Consider the following 24,100-nt stretch of genomic DNA (forward strand, 5'->3'; position numbering starts at 1 on the left):
TTTGCCAGGACATAGCAGAACACAAGAATCCTTGACCCACAATGCAGCTGGTGATGACTAGTGCCCAGTTTCCTCTTGGAAGAGAATCCTGGAAATAAAGGATGGAGGGAAGAAGGATGTTTGGTACATTTGAAGGATGATATAATGCTAACATATACATAGCATTATTTATTCCTACCCTAATCTGGTAACTTCAATTTACTTTGAAACTCTCCCTCCCACACCAATACCCCATTTCCCTGTATACCTTTTTCATTCTTAATTGTCCCCCATGGTCCTAATTCTGTAAACAAATTGAGAGGTGAAGGGAGAAGAATTTGTATCTCTTGGAAGAACCAAGATAATCAGGTCTTTTTGAGGGGATGTTTTGGCCACATATGTAAATGTGAAACAAAGATCATGGCTGAAATGTCAGCTTCATAAAATTCCATCTATTCCAGGTTACTCTCAGGCATTCTCTATTTGTTCTTGCTGTTGTCTCCTTGGCTGGCAAACAGAGGAAATGGCACTTTCCAAAGGGTCAGATCAAACTATATTCTCTCTCTCCTCTGGCTTCCTTCTCACCTTATCTTCTAGACAAAACTCAGTGCCATGGAGCCCTCCCTTCCTGGAAGGTTCCAGGATGCTACAAGTGCCACAGTTGCTTAGCACCAAGGTTGCTTAGATACGAGATTCTGTGAGGACCAGTCTAGGCCTTTGTCTTCCTGGGCACATAGGCATAATGGTTAATGGCCCTCATCATGGGCCCCTAGCCAAGAATCACCTTCTACATTCACAGTTCTAAGTGGGGAGAATAAGAAGTAGAGAAGTTTAGTGAGAACAAAATGCAGATGTGATTGAGTAGTGAGTGATCAGTGACGTTCAGAGAAAATGAGAAAACTCCCAGGAGGGCAATGGAGGAAAAACTTTTCTAAGACTTGATGTTTGAAAACCATGGTAGACAGAGCTTTAGACTTGAAGTTAAGTAAACTTGAGTTTGAATCCTGCCTCAGTACTTAGCTGTAACTTTGGCAAGCCACTTAAAGGCTTTTAACTTCAGTTTCCTCATTTGTGAAATGCAGAAAATAATAACACCTAACCCACAGAGATGTTGCAATAATCAAATGACATAATATATGAAAAGGATTTTGTAGAACTTAAAGAGCTAAAGAAATATTAGCTATCATCATCATTATCATCACCATTATTAATGTATGAACAAATGATCCAAAATCACTCATTTTCCAGGTTAAGTCAGGGTTTTCAGAGGAAGAAATTTTCACTCCCAACTCACTGAACCCACCCAATTCAAACATATGTATCTACTATAGAAAAGGTACATACTATATTTATTAACTACCTATTATGTTTAGAGTCAGTATGATACAGTAGATAGTGTGCTAAGCCTGGAGTCAGAAAGACTGGGTTCAAATCCTACCACTGTCATGAGTGAGTCATTTAACTCCCTATGGCCCTTACACAATTCCTTAGAACTCATCTATTGATCCATGCTTCAGTAGAGGGGGATTCTCATAATGAGCATCCTCCAAACTGAGGTTATAGAAAATAGGTGGGTATGTATGTGGCAGGGCTTGATTAAGGGTCCACAGAGAGCTATGATGCAAACCTTACTCTAGAGGAGATGATCATTTGAGACAGGGGAAAGGCACAAGTATGGACGTCATATAATGCAAAAGGGAGGCTAAAGCCGTGTGCTAGGACAGGAATGGAAGATGAAGAACAGTCTAGTTTGGGTGCCTCATATGTATATAAAGAGGAGCAACAAGAGATAAGTCCAAACAGGTAGGTGGGCATATGAAGAAGGACTTTGAACATCAGAAGTGAAGAGTTTATATTTTATTAAATAAACTTTGAGTATATATAGAGCCTATATCGGGTTGTACATCTTGGTGAGGGGGGAGGAGAAGGAAGTGGAGCAAATTTAAAACTTATGGAAGTGAATGTTGAAAACTAAAAATAAATAAATACATTTATTTTAAAAATAAGCTTTGGAAACCTACCAAAGATTTTTTAAAAAAAAAAGGAATGACATGATCATAGAGATACTCAAGGGCATATAGTATCATGGGTGTTGCTACCCCTTCTACCTATGCCAATGCAATCCTTCTATTAACTTATTAGATGGCCTTTCAGAGCTACTAGGGTTTAGAAAATGTATCATCCAGCAGGTTATCTGGAAATGAGCCTCTCTGAGCTTTTCTAGGCTAGTTCTCAGACCACAGTCATATAATCTATTGCTAGGTTTATATTCCGAGCTTTTCCAGCTTAGTATGACTTTCAGGGATTGATATTCCACTGGTAGAGTCCTGGAGAGTCCAGAGTCACCTACTCTATGCTTTCTCTACTTTCTATAGAGGGAGAATGTAATGGACAATGACTAAGGTGATTTTATAAAGCATAATTATGATTCATATCCCTCCTGGATCACTGCCCTGTTGTGGCAGAGGGACTTGCATAACTCAAAGAAACTATGAGCTATGTCATGCAGGGTTACCCTGGAGAGTTCTGACAAAAGGTGACCCACTGAAAAAGGAATGGCAAGCCACTTCAGTTTCTTTGCCAAGAAAACCTCGTGGACAGTACTAAAATGACAAAAGACATGACACTAGAAGATGAGCTGCTCAGACTTGAAGGTACCCAACATGCTACTGGGGAAGAATGGAGGACAATCACAAGTAGCTCCAGAAAGAATGAAGTGGTGGAACCAAAACTGAAAGGAAACTCAGTCGCAGATGTATCAGGTGATAAGAAGAAATTTCTATGCTATAAAGATTTATATTGTATAGGAATTGGAGTGTAAGATCTATGAACCAAGATAAGCTGGATGTGATCAAACAGAAGATGGAAAGATTAAACATGCATATGTTGGGTGTCAGTGAACTTAAATGTATGAGAATGGGGGAGTTAAGAATCCCTTAGAAAAAATGGAGTAACCCCCATAGTCAATACAAGGGTGAGAAAAGCAACACTGGAGTATAATCTAAATAAATGACTAAGTGATATCTGTTTGAATCCAAGGCAAACCACTCAGCATCATAGTAATACAAGTCTTATGTTGAGGAGGCCAAAGTTTTTCAGTTCTATGAAGACCTACAACATCTTCTAGAAATAATTCCAAAAAGGATGTCACATTCTCCAGAGGGGTATGTTAACGTAGAAAATCAAAAGACAATTGAATAACAGGCACATTTGGCCTTGGAGTACTTGGAGTACAAAATGACGCATGACAGAGACTGATAGAGTTTTGTCAAGATGAACTCCCTGGTCATATACACATATAGAAATATTGTTTTTCAACAACACAAAAGATGACTCTACACATGGACATCACCATATTGGCTAATATAGAATTCAGATTGGATTATTTACTTTGCAGCCCAAAAAAGGAGAAGATCTATAGAGTCAGTTAAAACAAGACCTAGAGCTGACTGTGACTCAGATCATGAGTTTTTTATTTCAAAAATTCAGACCTAAACTGAAGAAAGTAGGGAAAGCCACTAGACCATATAGCTATTACCTAAATAACATCCCTTACAAACATGAGGTGGAAGCGATGAAGAAATTTAAGGGATTAAATCTGGTCAATATAGTGCCTGAAGACAGAGGCTTGCAATATTCTACAGAAGGTAGCAACAAAATCATCCTAAAGAAAAAGAAGAGCAAGAAAACAAAATGGCAATTTGATGAGGCTTTACAAAAAGCTGAGAAAAGAAAGAAAGTAAAATGGAAAGGAGGAAAGGAAAGATAGACTCAACTGAATGCAGAATTTCAGAGAATAAGGATGGACAAGAAGGCTGACGTAAATGAGCAATGCAAATAAGTAGAAAAAACAAAAGAATGGGAAAGACAGATCATTTCAAGAAAATTAGAGATAAAAGAGAACATTTAACACAAAAATGGGTATGATGGAAGGTAAAAAATGGTAAGGAAGTAAAATAGATAGAAGAAATTGAGAAGAGATGGCAAGAATATACAGAAGAATTCACCAATAACCACAATGGTGTGGTTACTGATCTAGAACTGCATATCCCGGAGAATGAAGTCATCAGCCTTAGGAAGCATTACTAACAGTAAGACTTGTGGAGGGGATCAAATTCCAGTTGAACTATTTAAAATTTTAAAAGATGATGGTGTTAAAATACTGCACTCAATAGGCCAACAAATTTGTAAAACTCAACAGTTGCCCATGGGATTGGAAGAGATCAGTTTATGTCCCAATCCTGAAAGGCAATGGCAAAGAATGTTCAAATTACTGAACAATTACGCTCATCTCACATACGAGTGAGGTTATGCTTACGATTCTTCAAATTAGGCTTCCCCAATATGTGAAGCAAGAATTACCAGAAGTGCAGGCTGGCTTTTGAAGAGGCACAGGAACTTGAGACCAATTTGCCAACATTGGCTGGGTTGTGGAGAAAGTAAGGGGGTTCCATAAAAATTCTACTTCTGCTTCATTGACTACACTAAAGCTTTTGACTGTATGGATCACAACAAAATGTGGCAAGTTTTCAAAGAAATAGGAGTACTAGTTATCTTACTTATCTCCTGAAGGACCCATACATAGGTCAAGAAGCAACAGTTAGAACCAAACATGGAAAAGCTGATTGGTTTAAGTTTGGGAAGGGAGTACATGAGGCTATATATTGTCACCTTATTTACTTAATTTATATGTATAGTTCATCTTGTAAAATACCATGCTGGATGAATCAAAAACCAGAATTAAGGTTGCCAGGAGAAATACCAACAATCTCAGATGTGCATACAATACTACTCTGATGGCAGAAAATGAAGAGGAATTAAGAAGCCTATTGATGAGAGTAAAAGAGGCAAGTATAAGAGCTGACTTGAAGCTTAACATTAAAAAAAAAACAAAAAACAAAAAACTAAGATCATAGCAGCTGTCCATGGCTGGCACTTCCTGGCAAAGAGAGGGAGAAGAAATGGAAACAGTGAGATTTTACATTCTTGGAGTTAAAGATCAGTGCAGATAGTGACAACAGACATGAAATTAAAAGATGCTTGCTCCTTGGAAAGAAAACTACGGAAAATCTGGACAGTAAACTAGAAGACAGACATATCATCTTGCCAAGAAAAGTTGGTATAGTCAAAGCTCTGGTTTTTCCAATACTATTATATCTATGAGAGTTGGACTATAAGGAGAACTGAGTGTCACAGAATGAATACTTTCAAATTATGGTGCTTGAGAAGATCTTTGAGAGTCCTTTGGACAGCAAGGAGATCAAATCTATCAACACTTAAAAAATAATTAAGACTATTCTTTGGAAGGAGAAAAACTGAAGCTGAAGTTTAAGTACTTTGATCATATAATGAGAAAACAGGACTCATTGGAAAAGACCCTGATGTTGAGAAAGATTGAAGGCAAAAGGAGGAGAGGAAAACAGAGGATGAGATGGATAGATAACCTCATGGAAGCATTGAACATGAGTTAGGACAGAATTTGGGAGATAGTAGAGGATAGAAGGGACTGGCATGAAGAGTCAAACATGAATGAAAGACTGAACAACAACAAGTTAAATCCTCCACTTAGATCAGTGATACATTCACAATGTGACCTAGAACATGGTGTGCAGGATGGGATGGGAGGGGATAGCTGGAAAGTAGGAACATCAGTCAGGAGGCCATCATAATAATCTAAGTGGGAAAAGAAAATGTCCTGAATTAATTCCAGCTATAGGGGATTTGAGGATTGAGAGAGGGAACATATGTGCACAATTCTCCCCCAGAATTTCATAAACCATGACTACAAATGAAAATATGTCCACCACCAGTGAACAGCAGCTACATCCTTCATGTTAGGATATAGGACAAGGATGATTGACAAAGGAATGTAAGGATTTAGCCTTGAAAAGAAGAATGATTGAGCCCAAAGACACACAGTGGAACCAATTAGAGAAAAAAAGAAGACCATGTAAGCACCAAAAGAGCCATCTAACATTTTATGATACAATGTCTTTGGGGACTATAAAAAAAAGAGAGGAGTCCACAGTGAATTATAATACTTAAGGAAGTTTCCTTGAGGAAATGGGATTTGAACTAAACCTTGAAGGATGGGCAGTATGTGTGGGGGGCTATATAACTTTGAAAACATTTTTCTAACCCTCAGTTTTCTCAGCTATAAAAGCAAAAAAAGGAGGTCCTTCTAAGGTGTCTTTCAGTTTCTAACATTCTATAAAGTCATGAGCCTGTGGCAGGGTATGGAAGGAGGAAACGAGAGGATGAAGATAAACTTTGGAAGTGTCTTATCAATTCAGAACTGATTTGAGCAACTAACAGACTTTCCATTCTTGGGGAAAACTGAATGTGGGGCAGAGGAAGTAGTATGCATGGGGAGAGGAAGATAGGAGTTACTTTCAAGGGGTCTATGGTCTATAGCGAGAAGTAGCCTCAACAGTAATGGACATTTATAAAGCATTTTAAGATTTACCAGTAATAAACCTGGTCCTCATGACAACAGTATAACCTTGCTACAACTATTGTTATCCCCATTTTACATATAAAGAAATTGAGGATCACAGGGGTTGGATGACTTACTCAAAGTGATGCAGCTAATATGTTCCAGAGATACAATTTATTTCCAATTATCTCCTAATTCCAAATTTAGTGCTCTTTCTATTAGACCAAACTGTTCCTCTCTTCCCTAGGTCCTTGTAACCAAGCAGCAACAAGTATGAGAAGCTTTGGGATTAAAATAAAAAAGAAGTGGTCTCTGTTCACTCTGTGTCTCAGCTGATATTATTGGCACATCCAGGGTTAGTTGTTATCATTGTCCATTGGTCTGCATATGGCTTCTGAAGATGAGTTTTTGTATGTTATACATTAACTCTATGAGGTGGAAAAAACTGCCTGAGTTAGCAACAGATTTATTTCATAAAACTATCATCATCTCTTTGACCTCTGGTTTTTGGGAAGTGCCAGACAAAGTGCTTAGGGAATCGGCACTTCTGAGGATGAGATATGATTCACTCTGAGCTAATAAAAATGGATACTGCTCACCTGATTCAGATGCTAAAACATTTTCCCCATCCCACCTCCCTCTTCACCCACTCCTTCATATATACCACTTGCTCCTGATTTTCCAGGCAAGTTTTCAGTTTGATCCCTTACTACCAAACACATAGCCATGGGATGGTATAGGAGGGAGAGACCAAAGAGATCATCTAATTCAGGAGTTCTTCTTTTAGGATTCATGGACCTCCAAAGGTGTCCAGGAACTCAGACTGGGAAAAATACAACTTTATTTCAATATAATTGGTTTGAGTTATAATCTTATATATTTTTGTTAATGCATTTAAAAAAAATATGATTCTGAAAAGGACCTCATAGGCTTCACCAATTTCTCAAAGGTGTTAAAATTAGAAATCACTCATTTTACAAAAGAGGAATATGACTCCAGGAGAGGAAAAGTGACTTGACCAAAATGGTATAGCTAGTTAGTGGTAGAGATAGGACTAGACCACATGGTTCTTATCTCTCACTTCAGAGATAGTTCTGTTTTCTGTTGTGACTGAACAGGGAAGGATAAAGAGTTAGTGGATTAGTGGAGGAAAAGGGGAAGAAATGTCAGGCTGATGGGGCGGCAACATTTTTTTAGTGGATGGAAAGCTAAATGAGCATCAAATCAGAAATCAGTAGCTAAAGTGACAGAAACATGATCAAAGATGGCAGTGCCCAGTAGAAATTATTTAGAAAAGAAATTAACAAGAAGGATCAAGTGAGAAGAGGAAAAAGAGGTTTGAGCCACGTGTACTCTCTAAGATGTGTGTGTGTTTGTCCTTCGTTGCCAAAGAAGACCATGCCATCAGAGAACTAATGACATGACTTGCTCTTGACTTTGTTTTTGAGTGAGGGAGGACTGTGCAGGTCACCAGCCTCACTTCTCCTCCAGAGTCATCTGAATCCAGTGACCAGATATTCATCAGGATGACTGGAGATGACCTAGGATGAGGCAATTGGGGTTAAGTGACTTGCCCAAGGTCACACAGCTAGTGAATGCCAAGTGTCTGAGGTGAGATTTGACCTCAGATCTTCCTGATTTCTGTACTGGTGCTCTATCCACTGCACCACCTAAATCACACAAAGGACTGGAAGCAGGATCCACAATTATAAACCTCCAGAGTAACCCAAAGGGTCATGGACAGATAGAAACCATTCAAGTGGAGAGCAGACTAAAAAGAGATGGACAATTTTGATATATTGGGTATCTGCCTTTTGAAAAAAATGGCATGGGGAAATAGGGAGGCTTAAGAAATAGAGCCAAGTGGGCTAGGTTTTGTGGTTGCTGTTGTTGGTTAGGCTTTTTTTTTTTAACCATGCCATACTTTGCCCTCTTTTCCCCCACATTCTTCTTCTTTTCCACGGATTTTATAAGGCTTGTCCTAATCTTTCTAGTCAGAGATAAAGGAGACCTGATGTGAATTCATGCCAACTTGATGTAGTATTCCTTCCAGAGTTATCAGAATGTTTAAAGAAGAACTCTGGAAGTAAGTAATGCTATCCAAAGGAATGAATATTTGGTGGTGAAATTTAAGCCACTAGGGAGATTTTTTCACGGAGCATTTAAGGACCTCGCCAATTACCATACGTAGGGAGCTGCCTTTTTTGCACCTGCAAATTACATGTCAGATGCCAGCAGAGAAAGGTAGTCCCCGGAAAAGCGGTGACAAGCTAATTCTGAATCTAGCATTTAATAAATTAATCAACAAATATTTATCTTTTACTGTGGTACTCAACACTGGAGATAGAAAGATTATGTTTAAGTCCCTGACCAAAAAGTGCCTACCTTCTATGTGAAGTATTTTCTTGGGTTTCTTTTAAACCAGACCTAGAATTTCATTGGTAAAGAGAATATCAATAAAGGTCAGCAACCATGCTGCAACATGTAATCCAGGATCAGGTGGTCAGCGTGTGCTTCAGTGAAGACTGGAACCTAAGTCTTCCTGACTATGATGCCAGCCTAATATCCATTAGGTAACACTGCCTCTCTAAATGAAAATCTCATACAAGGTTAAATACAAAGTGGTCATCACAGTCTTGTGGAGAAAACTTGTGGATATTCCTAGAATTTTGATGAACTTGCTCAGGGATTCAACTACTTCAAGAGGATTTATCATGCCCCAGCTATTGGAATGCTCTCTCTCTCTGTTTCTGTGTGTCTGTTTCTCTCCATGTCTCTTTCTGTCTGTCTCTGTGTCTTTCTGTCACTCTGTCCCTGTCTGCGTGTCTGTCTGTCTCTCTCCCTCTGCATGAACAATGGTTTGCATTGTTATTCTGTCTTTTCCTCTATCAGTGAAATTCCAGCACTGATCTAAAGAAAAGCCAATTAAAAATTTCACGTAGAAGATAAGCTTGGGTTTTTTAAAAAATCTTTGTATTTCTAGTGCTAAATACAGTGCCCAGAACAACAGAGAAAGAGAGAGAGAGAGAGAGAGAGAGAGAGAGAGAGAGAGAGAGAGAGAGAGAGAGAGAGACTGAGAGAGACAGATAGGCAGGGGAAAGGAGATACTAGTAACTAATAATTTGGAAAAGGCCTGATATAGAAGGTAGCAATTGAACTAAAGAAATTTAAAAGGAGCTAGCGATTTAAAGGCAGACGTGAGGAGGGTGGGTATTCCAAGAATTGGGAAAAGCCTTTTCAAGGGCACAAACAAAGGTGATGGGATATTGTGTACAAAAAACCAAAACAAAACAGGAAGTAGGTCAGTTTGCCTGGAACATAGTGTACAGGTTGCGCTACTCAGACCTGAAATACACTTTCTTTTCTCCTTTTCCTCTTGGGATCTTTATTTTCCTTCACAGTTCTGCTTCACTGAAACCTAAGATAGGTTGGAGCTGGATTGTAAAACGCTGTAAATGTCAGATTGAGTAGTTTGTGTTTTATCCTAGAGGCCTTTGCCAAAGCCTGTAGTGTTATCTCAGTTGTTAGGGTTCTTTCTTCCTTCAAATCACAAAACATTTGTGTGTATTTTGCATCTTCCAGTAGAAGGCACTTAATGCACATTTGTTGAAGGGATGAATGGATAAAAGTCAGATAACTCTGCATTTAGCAAGCACCTGCAAGTCATCACCATCTCTTGAAGAGGGCTAGGAATTAGAGAAAGGTCATGGATAATCCTAGAATTTTGAAGAAGTTGCTCTGGGATGTGCAAAGATTCAACCTCCAGAGGGTCAGCCATGTCCTAGCTGCTGCTCCAATCCCCTTCCAGGAAATACAATTTAATACAACCCATTTTCTGTTCAAAACTGAATGCACAAGGCTCAATGTGGAATTGATCTGGATGATGATAAAGCCATTGTGGTATAATGGAGAAAGTGATGAGATAAAAATAAGGTCTGAATTTAAATCTTTTGATTCAAAAGAATTATTTTTTTCTGAGAAATGAAAAAAAAAGATCTGCTTCTAGAATCGGAATGAGGGACGTAGAAGCCTTCACTGTAAGCATACTTGACTGAAGACTGCTTGAAGACTGTATCTACTGATATCCTAGTCTAACTCGTCTCTCTGTTTCTGGCTGTCAATTTTCTTCATGGGATCTCTGGAACAGGTCAGGGCTTTTGTACTTATTCCAGTATACCACCATGGCTGTCTCAGATGTTTCCTTATTCAGGTGGCACAATGCAATCAATGGAGCATTGAAGTTAGTCAGAGAAACTGAATTCAAAACCTGGTAACTATGTGACCTTAGATAAATTCTTAATCTCTTTAGACTTTAGTTTCCTCATTTACAAAATGACAAGATTAGATATGATGACCTCTGAGTTCTCTCCTAGCCCCACATCTATAAACTCATGTTTTAATGTCCTGGTATTGGCTTTTCTTCTTAGATTCCTGGGTTTATTGTTTTCCCACAAAACAATTGTATATTAATATAAGCATAAGGTCTTATGGAAAATGGAGAATTGGAAAGTCTTCCCAACATGCAAGCACTTTGGGGGCCCAAACATACTAGGAAATTCAATCTAGTTCACAACCTCAATTATAACTTTTTACCTCTTGCATAATTATATATCCTGGAGGAAAGACATTTTGATAAGACAAGGTCCCTCCCTTCAAGGTGATTGCAATTTAACAAGGGGAATAGGACATCAACACAGAGTGCAATAATACAAACTTTTGTATGGCAAGTGTATATAGAATCTGAGTGGGCAAGACCATGAAAGGAAATAAGCATGGCTTATCCCCTCATTTCCTGCCAGTGGTACTTCAACTTCATTCCATTTACTCCACAAGTTCTAGGATCCTTTCCTAGGGCAAATATTGCTTCTGTGTATCTAGAAGATCAGAACTGCCACTTCTGCCACCTCCTTAATCCCCAGTTCTCTACTGCTTAAGTCTTTCTTGACAGGGTAGGAGCAAAACATCATCTTACCTGCTCCACTTTGAACCTTCTCCATTATTAGTGGCTTTTAGAGCAAATGAAGGAAGAAGGAGGAACCTATATCTATCCGGGGAAGGAAATCAACTCACCATTGGCAATTTCTTATACTGCATTAAGAGATGCTGAGCTTTCACAAATAACAAAATCGTGTTTCCACTGCACTCCATCTTGTTCAGATCTCATCAGGGCTAGTGCCTTCATTTCTGGGCTTGTCATTTTAGGGAGGATAGTGATAATTTGAATAGCATCCAGAAGAGGAAAATCAAGATGATGAAGGACCTCAAATTCATGTTATATATTGTGGAAAAGAAAACCCCCTACAAACAATATCAGATACAAGATACAAGAAGCTTCATTCCAATCAGAGTTACAAGTCAAAACTAGTAGAAGAATCAGTTGGCTAATAGAGAAGGATATTTCTATGAGACAAGTATATTTCTGAATATAGTATACTTCCCAAAAACACTTAAAGTAAGCACAAAACACAGTCATTCTGAGTTCACAACTGGTCAATCAGTGAGCGCTGATGTGCTTGGGTCTATTGTTAAATTTTCATCGTGAATATTTATAGCTCAAAAATCAGCAATTGCTACAAATAAAAGCTTGATTTATTGTGTTGATTGACAAGACTTAAGAATGTAATGGGAAAATGTTAAGGCAGATTAAACTTTTTTTGCGGTGCTGACATTTTTTCCCCAGAGTCATTTCTTAAATGTTTACCAGCATATCCAAGCATGAAAAGCAGTTTATTGTGTTAAAGAGTAGGGGACAGAGACCTTCTGGTATTACTAGTCTGTCAGTAAACTCAATGGTTCAAGATGAGACAGACTCTGCTTTTTGGATGTGTTTACACAAGAACTGAGACAAACCATGAAAAAACATGAGTGTTGGATGTAGCTGTCCATTTACCCTAAAATGGGGGCTTATTAAAAATCGCATTACTCATATCAAGAGAGGGGGAGACAGAGTCTCCTCTTCCACTCTAAACTTAGGATTGGTTAAAAAAAATTGGTGATGTTTATCTTAGAAAGGAGAAGATATGTAATAGATAGATGTGATAACTGACCTTGAGTATTTGAGGCAGGGGAGGGAGACTTGTATTTAGATACAAAAAATCAAGTTTACAAGTATAAGATGGAGGAGGTATTGTTAGACAGTACTTGTTCCACAAAAAAAAAGATCTGGAGGTTTTAGTGGACTGCCAGCTCAATGTGAGGCAGTAGTATAATGAAGCAAGCAAAAATACTAATGTAATCTTAGGCTTCATCAAGACAGCTATAACTTCTGGGAATAGCAAGGTGATGACCACTGTACTATGTCTCCATCAGGTCTCATATGAATTTTTATGTTTAGTTCTAGGCACCTTGGATTAGAAAAGACCTTGGCAAGTTGGAGATTGTCCAAAAGAAGGCAATCATGACAATCAGTCTTGAGTGCACATTATATAAAGACTTACTGAAAGAATCAGGCATATTTAACCTAGAGAAGAAAAGATTTATGAGGGTAGATGAGAGGTTATGGTGATGTGGAAATGACAACTGTCTTCAAATGAGATGAAAGAGGGAATAGACTTATTCTGCTTGGCTACAGAAGACAATACTAGAAACAAAGTGAAAGCTGCAGAGAATTGAATTTAGGCTTCATTGGGGGAGAGGGGTAATTAAAACTTTAAGCTACTTTATTTTAAAATAATAAAACTTTATTTATACATTAATGTTGAGGGCTACAGCTTAAGAAAAAAAAGGAAAGGAAACAGTCTATGATACAGAGCCCTGTACAGAAGAGAGAAGAAGAAGAAGACAGGTTATGAGGAAGGGAAAAAGATAGACAAGCACACATACACATACATACACACAAGATGAAGGGCAGCCGGGCTCTTGGCTAGTCACCTGTTTCATGTAGATTTCCAGCAGGTACTTTTTAAAGGGTGTGAGGTCTGTCCAAAGTTCAGCCGAATGTGTGTTCAATAGGCTGTCAATATTGGGTTCTCCCAGCAAGCAGGATGGTCCTGACATCGTACAGAGCTGACCACTTGCTCTTGAGGATGTCCAAACAGATATTGCCTTAAGTGGCCACATTAAGAAGGTAACAAGGTGTGACAAATCTCACAGTGGGAGCATTATATGGGTAGCCACTTGTTAATTCCAGGGAGATCTTGTACATTAGGTTTTCATATACTGTCTGGGCTGCCCCATGGATGGTTCCAACCCACTTGAAGAGATTGTCTGACTCTGGAAAGGCAGAAATTCCTTTGGCTCCAGACATCTTTAGGGTCATCAATTCCTGCTGTAAGCTCCTGCCCACAGACCTTCGAGCTGTGCCCTCCCTAGGCTCGACCCCCTTACTGGCAGCATTGGCAGTACTGGCAGTATCTGGGTTGCAATTCTGTGAGGACATGGAGGACAGAAGAGAAACTCCCTCGCAAAACTGCACTTTAAGCTATTTTAAAAATGGAATGGGCTACCTTGGGAAGAAGTGAGTTCCTCCTGGTATTGGAAAAAAAAGAAGGAAAGAAATGCTTTTAAAGTAACTACTATAAGCCAGGTACCTTGCTAAGCACTTTACAAATACTGGCTCATTTGATCCTCACAACAAGACTAGAAGGTAGATGCTGGTACTGTCTCTATTTTGCAGCTGAGGAAACTGAGGAAGACAAGGTTAAAGTGACTTGCCAGGGTCACACAACTTGTAAGTATCTGGAACTGGATTTGAGTTCTTATCTTCCTGACTCCAAACACAGCACTCTATCCATTATGCTACCTGAAAATGTTCAAAGACTAAATGAAGATTTATTGGGAATGTTCTAGTGCAGAGTCATTTATGTATATCTCCTGAAGCCTCTTCTGACTCTCACATGCTGTGATTCGGGGATTCCTTTGAATCTATGTATTTCTACTGAAATGACTCAGGAGACCCCTGCTGCCCACACACGATGAAATTCATGGACCCACCTTCTGCTATAGGTTCCTTCTTTTTCATTCATATCATCCTTTACAAGAAATGGACTTTACAGGAACTTGACTCCTTCATTCCACATGTTAATGAGTTGACACAGCAGCCCTGACCTGCCTGGTAAACCCAGTATACAAGCATGTATTATTATTAGTACAGGTCTTGAGGAGTGAGACAGAAAAGACCCCATCCTTTGTTAGCACACTTAAGCAAGCTTTTTCCTTTCTCAGGGTTGCTCTTATTTTGTTGGGGGATAAAAAGATTTGAGCAAGTTTATTTTTCCCCCCTCTGGCTTGACCATTTGTTCTATGTATCTATTAACTCATTCCCTTAATAAAACCCCAAGCTGCATGTTCCCTGGAAAGGCCAAGTATGTTTTCAAAATAATTCGCTCCTGATGTCTTCAGAGATAATGCCAACAAATTGATAGGGTTGCTGGTGCTTTTCCCTTCCAGGAGCATGGAAAATGTAACAGAGAAGTCATTAGGGAGCCTGTTCTAGGTGATCCCAGACTTAGTTCTGATTTGGAGAGACCCCCTTCTCTCTGGTTTCTCTTTCTCCTCCTCCACACCCTTTGGCCTAACCTGCCTCCACACTCATTCTGCTTAATGCAAAAACCCTTTTGTAAAATTATGGAATCTGAGCTGGAAGAGACCTCAGGAGTTACTGAGTCGAAACCCTCAAATAAAGCAAAAATCTCCTGAATACTTACATCCCTTGCAAGTGACTATTTAACTTTTGCTCAAACACCTCCATTTATAGAAAATTCATCATCTACCAAAGATAGCTCATTGCATTTTTGGGTAGTTCAAATTGTTAGGAATTTGTTTTCCCCTTGTGCACCACTGAAACCTTTCTCCCCTTAATCTCATGTTATTCCTATGCTCTCAGATTTTCAAAGGTTTCCATTTTCCTACTGCTCCATGTCAAACATCTTCTACCTATATTTACAAGCTTCCCTATAATCTGGACCCGTTTTTACTATTCAACCTAATCTCCCACTTCTCTCTAACATGCACCTTCTCTCCTAGCAATGGCAGTTTCCTCCATCTCCCAAGCTAATACTATTCATTCCCACCTTTATGTTCTTCCCTTGCAATGTAAACCTTTCCTTCTTCCTGTCCAAATCTTATTCTGCCTTCAAGAATAAACCTCCTTGCTAAAGCATTCCTTGACTGATAAGTTTTATTGATTTCCCTCTCTTAATGCAGTTTGGAGAGCTACTATCCAATTTAGAACTTAATCACATACTCTCTTGTATCTACACATTCACTGATGTGTGTTATTTTTGTCTTGTTGATGAGGATATGAGGTCTTTGAAGGCAGGAACCAGGGCATATACTTCTAGGGATCCCTTCTTCATTATTTCACCTATCTATTCTTTAGACAAACATTTATTAAGCACTTAAGAAATGCTCTCTACACCACAGAAAGTGGTGTAAGTGATATAAAGTTTAGAAAAGACAGAATCCTTGTCCTCAAGGAGTCTAATAGAGGGAGAAAACACACAGCTGACTTCAAATATCACAAGGGTTTGTTGGTGTGGATACTTAGTCTTTATGAGTGACAAAAAAAATTCATACTTCTGTAGCAAATCTGATGATAGATGAACTTCTCAGAACTTAGCTTGGCTGTTTCACACACAACTGTGAACTCATGTCCACTCATAAAGTGGTTCATTGCAATTCTACTGGAAACTGGAAACCTCAGCTCAAAACTTGATGGGTTTAAGCTAAAAGAACCCAGATCTACTCCAGCCACAATGAAGTACCAGGAAGTGATGATGGTGATGATGATGATGATAGCAACTGGCACTTATAAAATGCTTTAATATATTATCTCAGTTGATCCTTAAAATACATGGAAGTTTTTAGGTGCTACTATTATTCCTATTTTACAGATGTTTAGGCAAACAGAAGATAAGTGACTTGCCTACCGTCATATGGCTAGTAAATGTTTGAGGAAGGGTATAAGCTCAAGCCTTCCTGACTCCAGATCCTGGGTTCTATCCTAAGACCATGTGGGATACCTAGCCACTTCTAGAATTGAAGAATAGATATCTCTAATCTACAACGATACATAAGTGCATTAGCAAGGTAGTGATCCTATTCATAAAAATAGGAAAAGGACCCATATGTACAAAAATATTTAAGGCAGCTCTTTTTGTGGTGGTCAAAAATTGGAAATCGGGAGAATGCCCATTAATTGGGGAATGGCTGAACAAGTTGTGGTATATGAATGTAATGGAATACTATTGTGCTATAAGAAATAAGGAACAGGCAGACTTCAGAAAAACTTGGAAAGACTTAAATGAACAGATGCTGAATGAAATGAGCAGAACCAGGAGAACATTATACACAGTAACAGCCACAGTGTGAGAGGACTATTTCTGATAGACTTAGCCCTTCACAGCAATGCAAGGATCTAAAACATTTCCAAAGAACTCAAGGCAAAATGCCATCCACATCCAGAGAAATAACTATAGAATTGGAATGCAGAACAGAGCAGACTATTTTCTCCTTTGTTATGTTTTGTTTATGTTTCTCATGATTTCTCCCATTTATTTTGATTCTTCTATGCAACATGACTGATGTGAAAATCCTTTAATAATAATGCATACATAAAACCCATATAAGATTGCATGCTGTCTTGGGGAGAATGAGAATTTAAAACATATAAAACTGATTGTTGAAAATTGAAAACAAATAAATTAATAATAATTTTACAAAAAGATAGTGATCCTATGTGGAAGTGAAGTAGGATTGAAGGAATCAGGTAAGACTTTATGAAGGAGGTAGCATTTAAACTGAGCTTTAAAGTGTGAGCAGGAATTCAATTTAACAGGATTCTATTTAGCACCTAATGTAGGCAAGGCCCCAAAGATACAAAGCAAGAGTAAAACAGTGTCTATATCTAGGACATCACATTCTACTGGGGGAATAAGACATGTCCACAGAAAAATAGACATGAGATAATTTGAGAAGAAAGAGAACAAAAACTAAGGGGATCTGGGAAGGCTTTCAGGAGCAGGTGAAACCTGAAGCAAGACAAGGAAGCTCTTTCCTTGCCAATTCCATGTTGCTCTGCCTACAACTCTGTATAGCTACTAGCAGAGGAGTTCAGATGTTTTCTTTTGTGCAGGTGGTTCCATTTCCCATCTTACCTGTTTGTTCACCTGCAATTCTCATTCCCAGGGCATAAACTCTCAGTCATGTATTTATGCATCAGATATAGACCCAGGTCTGTGTGCCTACTTTTTGTGAAGCCTTGATATTCTCTTCATCCCACACCTTACACACAAAAGAACTCTAAGGTTCTAGAAGAACAGGTGGAGAAGGGCATTCCATGCACAGGGATTATTGTGAACAAAGTCATAGGGTTGATAAAGTACAGGGAGTTTTTACGGCAAGGGAGGGGAAGAGACCAGTACAGTAAGGCTGACATGGAGGAGACTAATACAGTGTGTGTGTGTGTGTGTGTGTGTGTGTGTGTGTGTGTGTGTTCTTCCTTCAGTGCTGAAGAAGACCATACCATCAGAGAAATAATGACATGACTTGCACTTGACTTTGATTTTTGAGTGAGGGAGGGCTGTGCTGGTCACCAGCCTCACTTCTCCTCCAGAGCCATCTGAATCCAGTGACCAGATATTTATCAGGATGACTGGATGTGACCCAGGATGAGATAATTGGGGTTCAGTGACTTGCCCAAGGTCACACAACTAGTGAGCGTCAAGTGTCTGAGGTGAGATTTAAACTCAGGTCCTCCTGATTCCTGCACTGGTGCTCTACCCACTGCACCACCTAGCTGCCCCAATTCAATATAGTAGAAACAGCACTGCCTCTGGGATCAGAAAACCTGGTCTCCATTTCTGACGCTATTGGACAACTCATTTCCCATATTTGTGCCTCAGTTTCTTCATCCATATAATGAAAGGATTAGACTAGTTTCTGAGGTTTTTCCACCTGTAGATCTATGATCCTCTGACCTTTATATGAGGGCCTTCCATATTGTACAGAACCTTAAATCCAATCAAAGTAATTCAAATTTTATTAAATAAAAATAGAGAAAGGCCAAAGACTCAAAAGAGATATCCTAACATTTAGAACAAAGCTAGCCTTACTGGGGACTCAATATCCCAGACAGTGCTAAGCATAAAGTAGTCACTCAAAAAGCTGAACTCACGTGGGCAATGTCATGACTTGTTCTTCAAATAGAAAGAAGTGAGGATATTAGATGTGGGAGTCAATGTTCTGACTTTTCTGTGAATTTTCCACCTCCCAGACCTAGTTATTCCATATCAGTCAAGCTGTCATCTTTTAGTTCTTCTTGAAGCAGCCTCCCAGGTCTAACCATGTTCTCTTCCTCCATCCTTCCCTTCTGCTCTACCGCAAGTCTCCAGTCCAAAGATGTTAGCCACATAAAGCCAATCTTGGCTCCTTTCCCACCCTGTTTTTCTTTAGGTCTGCAGCACAGAAAGCTCACTTTTTTAAAGTCCTTTAATTTTAAAGGACCATTTTCAGCAGTTCCAAAGAAAATTAAATTACAAGGAGTCATGAGAAAGTAATTTTTTTTTTTTAAAGTGGGCAGCCAGAGGCAGAGCCAAAGGGAGTCTAAGAGCCTGAAAGAAATGTGGAAAGCAGTCGGAACATCTGATTTCAAGGGGATTATTGTTATGTATAATCACCAATGGCAGAGAATGTTCCCTGTTCTCTCCCCTCCCATCCCTCCAAGGTTCAGTAAGGACCTAGAGCAAACACCAGTACCTGTCTGGAGAAACATATGTATGCATGTGCATACACATAAATACACAGACACACGGACATACATTCAAATACACACACACACACACACACACACACACACACACAAAACCCACCACCACCACCACCACACTAGAAGGTTGCCTTTTTTAATAATGACAGATTTCAATCAATCAACTCATCAATTAATAAACATTTACTAAGTGCCTACTTGGGCCAGGCAATATACTAAGGCATACAGGATACCAAAAGACACAGAAGAGGGTTCTTGTCTTCAAGGCACTTAACAATCTAATGGTGTGTGTGTGTTCATCTTTTGTTGCTGAAGAAGACCATGCCATCAGAGAAATGATGACATGACTTGCACTTGACTTTGTTTTGAGTGAGGAAGGGCTATGCAGGTCACCAGCCTCATTTCTCCTCCAGAGCCATCTGAATCCAGTGACCAGATATTCATCAGGATGACAGGAGAGGACCCAGGATGAGACAATTGGGGTTACGTGACTTGCCCAAGGTCACACAGCTAGTAAGTGTCACGCGTCTGAGGTGAGATTTGAACTCAGGTCCTCCTGACTCCTGCACTGGTGCTCCGTCTACTGCACCACCTAACTGCCCCAAAATCTAATGGAGGAGATAAAGTAGAAACAAATATAAAGAAAACAAGTTGTATGCAGGATAAATAGGAAATAATCAAAAGAGGGAAAACACTGGAATTAAGAGGGATTAGTGAAGGCTTCCTATAGAAAGTGGAATTTTAGTTGAGACTGAGAGGAAGTCAGGGAGGTCAGTATTAAGAGAAAAGGAAGAGCATAGGTATTGGGGACAGACAGAGAAAAGAGAGTCTTGTTTGTGAAACAGCCAGGAGGCCAGTGTCACTGGATTGAAGAGTACATGTTGGAGAGTAAGTGTAAGAAGACTGGAAAGGTACATTATGAAGGGCTTTGAAATGACAAGAAGAACATTTTGTGTTTGCTCCCAGCAGCAATGGGAAGGCACTGGAATTCACCGTGTAAGGAAGTAACATAATTGAAGCTGAGTATTGGGACAATTATTAGCAGCTAGATGAAGACTATTTTGAAATGGCCCCAATTAGCCTTTCCCCAGAACAGGCTGGACCAGTCGGAAGGTGGAAGGCTTAGGAAACTAGCCCACCCTCAGTCATTTCATTTGCAAACATCTCAGAGTAAGCAGGTGTGAATATTGACTAGACAGGAGGGTAGGAAGAAAAAAGCTAGCATTGCCCAAGATTGGCTATAGAAATACAGTGCCTACCAGCACTGGTGATTGTGGCCATAGTAGTGACTTGGGTCTGACTACTAGAGCTTTGACTTTATTGATTTTCCAGAAGTTGTTATTTCTGAAGATTGGGGTGGGGGCAGGGTAGACATGGGGAGGAGGGAATGAAGAGGCATTGAGATGGCACAGAGAGTTTCAAAGTAGTAGCAATAGGAAAGAATATTGTGCTGATGGTGGTGGGGAAGGGGCAGGTTTGTTGAAAAGAGTTAGATTTGGAGAGGTGGTTAGAGACCTTTGAGGAAAGTAAAACTCACTCAACTTTGGCAGTTGTTGTGGTGGTTGTTGTGTTTTTCCTTCATTTTTCAAGAGGACCACGACATCAGGGAGATGATGACATGACTTGCAGTTGACTTTGATTTGAGTGAGGTAGGGCTAAGCAAGGTCACCAGCTTCACTTTCTCCTCTAGAGCCATCTGGATCCAGTGACCAGATATTCATCAGGACTACTGAAGATGACCCAGGATGCAATAGGAGACCCTGGCACTTTTAAGCTAAGATCTTTTCAGGTTCTCACTTTCAGTGAGGCAACATCCATTCAGTGAATAGGCCTCTTTAAGAAGTGAGTCAAAGGATGGCCCCTTCAATGAAAAAAAAAAAAACTGGGAGGGGAAGACCCTCAGGGTTGCTCACCAAAAGAGAAACAGTTACTATTTACATTCACTCTGAGTAGGGAGGGCCCCCAAAAATAGCCATTAAGTGATGCTTGGGCGGGGACATATTGTTGTCCAGTTGATGAGCTCCAGAGTGAAATGGATTTAAGTTTGGTCTTTGAGAATAAAATCTAGCCAGTAAGCCCCAAGCTAACTAGGCAACTTTCAGCCATCAAAATTTACTTTCCTTTGGAGAAGGAGAGGGAGAGGTGAGCTGAGTTACCCAACTGGCTGAGTCCTCATTCAGGCAGCTAGGACTACTCATATGTTGTATTTGTATCTCCTTGCTAACTGGACATTCCTAGCTTATGAATCTGACCCCTGTGAGAGAAGATATCTAGTCTACTTTACATCCTGATATTGCTAGAGGCTTATAAAATGACCTTAAGGTAGAGTTCTGTGTAGTATTGAGAGAGAAGGGGAGGCAGGGGAGAGAGAGAGAGAGGCAGAGAGAGAGACAGAGAGACAGACAGAAACAGTGAAATTGGAAGGGTTGAAGGAGTGGCACAGGGAAAAAGGAATAGTCTGCCCCTTTATGTCATTGTCAGTGCAGGGAAGATATCAGGATCACACAATTGCTCAATGGGGAAGGGTCTAGAAGGTGTTGTAAAAACATGTAATTGGTGGTGTTTTGATACTTATTTATTATCCCCCCAAAGTTTAACGTTCTCTAAACCCAAAACCTCAGGCAGCTTATAGCACAGCACAATGCACAAGATATCTCTAGAAATACGTACTCCACAATGAACATAAAACCCTAGCTCTCTTGTTTTCCTAGCTTTTAACATACACAGCTATGCAACTGTAACTGAAACAGCAGCCCAGAGGTACTGGCTTTCCCTGCTGACTAAAGAATAGTCACCCTCAGAATAGCAAAGAGGTAGATGACTTCATTAGGGTGACTGACAGCAGTTGCTGCCTTATTGAACCGACAAATGATTTGCCATGATTCCCTGATTATAGTACCAGCAGAAATGAAGGGGTTAATATATTGTGAATCTAGGAGCCTCAGACTTTTTGTAGCACTATCTGGAGGAGTTCCTAATGCCACATAGAAGAGGAAGGGAAGGGAAAGGACAAGTGTGCAGTTTGTACAGTGTACAAACAAATTTAAGGCTCTTCTTAAAAAAGAAGGATCTAATTGTTCTGAGAAGGAAACATCTTCCTCATTAGACGTAGAGCTAGAGAAGACATCAGTTGAGAGAGTGTCAGAGGAAAATTAAAACAGTAGTGGTAGTGGTGACGTCCTCTTCAGGGGGTACTGAAATAATTACTTATCAACTTGAGAACAAGAACAGAAAGGTCTACTATCTTTCCAAAACATATGTCCACAATGTAACAGAATATCTCCCCAAACTTTTCAAAATGGTTGACTACTACGCACTTTGAGGGAGTTACATGAGCACAAATTACAGTGCTAGAAGAAACCTAGAAAACATTAAAGTCTTCGGCAAGAAATTGAAGAATATAGAAGCATAGGGTGTATTTTCCTCATTGCTACACATTAAAGGTAAGGGATTCAGAAGATAAGTGAAAAGCTGGCAAGAAAATGTTTTCTGGGAATAGGATTTGGATTTCTGGGCTGTAGCTTAAAGTTGATTACAATCTGCTGGTAATGACAGGCTCTTGATCAGGGATGGTGAGTACCTTAAAAGACTCATAAGAGTGAATTTGTCATGTATTTTACAAAACTAGTCAAAAGGAATTTAAATGGAAAAGGATTGGTAGGTTAGAGAGAAAACTGCCTATGTATATCCTATGTTGGAAGAAGAATAGTAGTTGAGAAATCCAGTCATTAATAGGAAACAAAGTCCAAGAAAGGATCCAGTTATAAAATCACAGTTGTCTGTTTGTAAATGTCCAAAGTGTAGGCAATCTGTGTGTGTGTGTGCGTCTCTCTGTCTCTGTCGCACACACACACACACACACACACACAGAATTTCATCCTTCAAAAGGCAGAGGAACCAACAAGGAGGAGGGGGCAGGATATTACAAGGGATTCTCATTCTCAGGGAGAATTGCTTATTTGCTTGGTCATCATGGAAACATTTGAGGGGCATGACCATTCCTTCTCTGGTATAGACTTTCAAGATATTCTCACAATGGCAGGCTGGGCTCCTGTAAAGTGTTGAATTTTTACCCTCAGGTCCCTAGGGATAACCCTGAGGGACTGAGGGTGCTTTGTTAATGCTGTAGCCCCTGAGCCCTCATTGGTATACTTCTCTCCATGATATTAATTTTTGATGTTATCTTTGATGTTAAATTCATCAGCTAGACTGAATTACCTTTCAGAAAGGGGTATTTCCCAAGGTGGTATATATCAAGAATAATAGGCGCAATGCATCCCCCAAATATCTGGGATACATTCTCCCACAGGTCCAAAGTGCAGAGGAAAGTGGTCTCAAGCTTAGAGCATGTAACAAAGAGCTACTGGTTGCTGGAATTTCTTATCTTCCCTTCTTAAGGTACTCATGAACTTCCCTTGAGGCATGTAGTAACTTTTATGCTGGTTCTTCTATAGAATCTTGAAGCCACTGTTGAGGTTTAGGATGCTAGGACCCCGAAACAGCAATACTCAGGTCCTGCCCAAATGAATTCAACCCAAACCTTCTTTCAGCCAAAGAAAAACAAAATTGTTAAAAATCACCACATTGACCAGATTCTTAAGAAATCTGAGCACTTTCATGGAAACAAGATGGATCTTATGTACAGAAGACTGTGGGATCAGAGAAGGGGTTTTATGGAGTTAATTAGTGGGGGTCTATGGTGGGGCTGGGTACAGACAATGAAAGGGCAGTTGATTAACTGGCAAGGGCTGATTGCCAGGGACCTCATCTTGTTGGGAAAGTACAGGGCCTTTTCCTTTCTGGGATCCCAATCCCAAAGACCTGATCTTTTCCTTTTAGGGGTTCACATCCCATCCCCATCATTCCTTCTTCAAACAAATGGGATCTAAATTCTTTTGGGGTAATGGTGAAGGTTTCAGCTTCCAAAACTACTTCCTACTGGCAAGGGTATAGAGCTGTCCCCTGCCTTGAGGGGATCT

The 24,100-nt window shown here is 39.7% G+C and overlaps 1 protein-coding gene across 1 annotated transcript; it reads right to left on the bottom strand.

The window, feature by feature from the left end:
* Nucleotides 1–12,860: 12,860 nt before the first annotated feature.
* On the bottom strand, nucleotides 12,861–13,793 carry LOC140519232 (ubiquitin-conjugating enzyme E2 C-like). Its single transcript, XM_072632073.1, has 3 exons — nucleotides 13,575–13,793; nucleotides 13,244–13,459; nucleotides 12,861–12,875 (listed from the first exon to the last, which is right to left on the bottom strand). Exons 1-3 carry the CDS (start codon nucleotides 13,791–13,793, stop codon nucleotides 12,861–12,863), a joined length of 450 nt encoding a protein of 149 aa, XP_072488174.1.
* Nucleotides 13,794–24,100: the final 10,307 nt, after the last annotated feature.

This window comes from Notamacropus eugenii, chromosome 1 (assembly GCF_028372415.1).
Source record: "Notamacropus eugenii isolate mMacEug1 chromosome 1, mMacEug1.pri_v2, whole genome shotgun sequence".
NCBI classification, from domain to species: Eukaryota; Metazoa; Chordata; class Mammalia; order Diprotodontia; family Macropodidae; genus Notamacropus; species Notamacropus eugenii.

Coding starts and splice junctions, on each gene's coding strand:
- LOC140519232 (XM_072632073.1), bottom strand. CDS start 13,793: ATGTCCTCACAGAATTGCAACCCAGATACTGCCAGTACTGCCAATGCT. Junction 13,460..13,574: donor TCCATGGGGCAGCCCAGACA/GTATATGAAAAC, acceptor TGGCCACTTAAG/GCAATATCTGTTTGGACATC.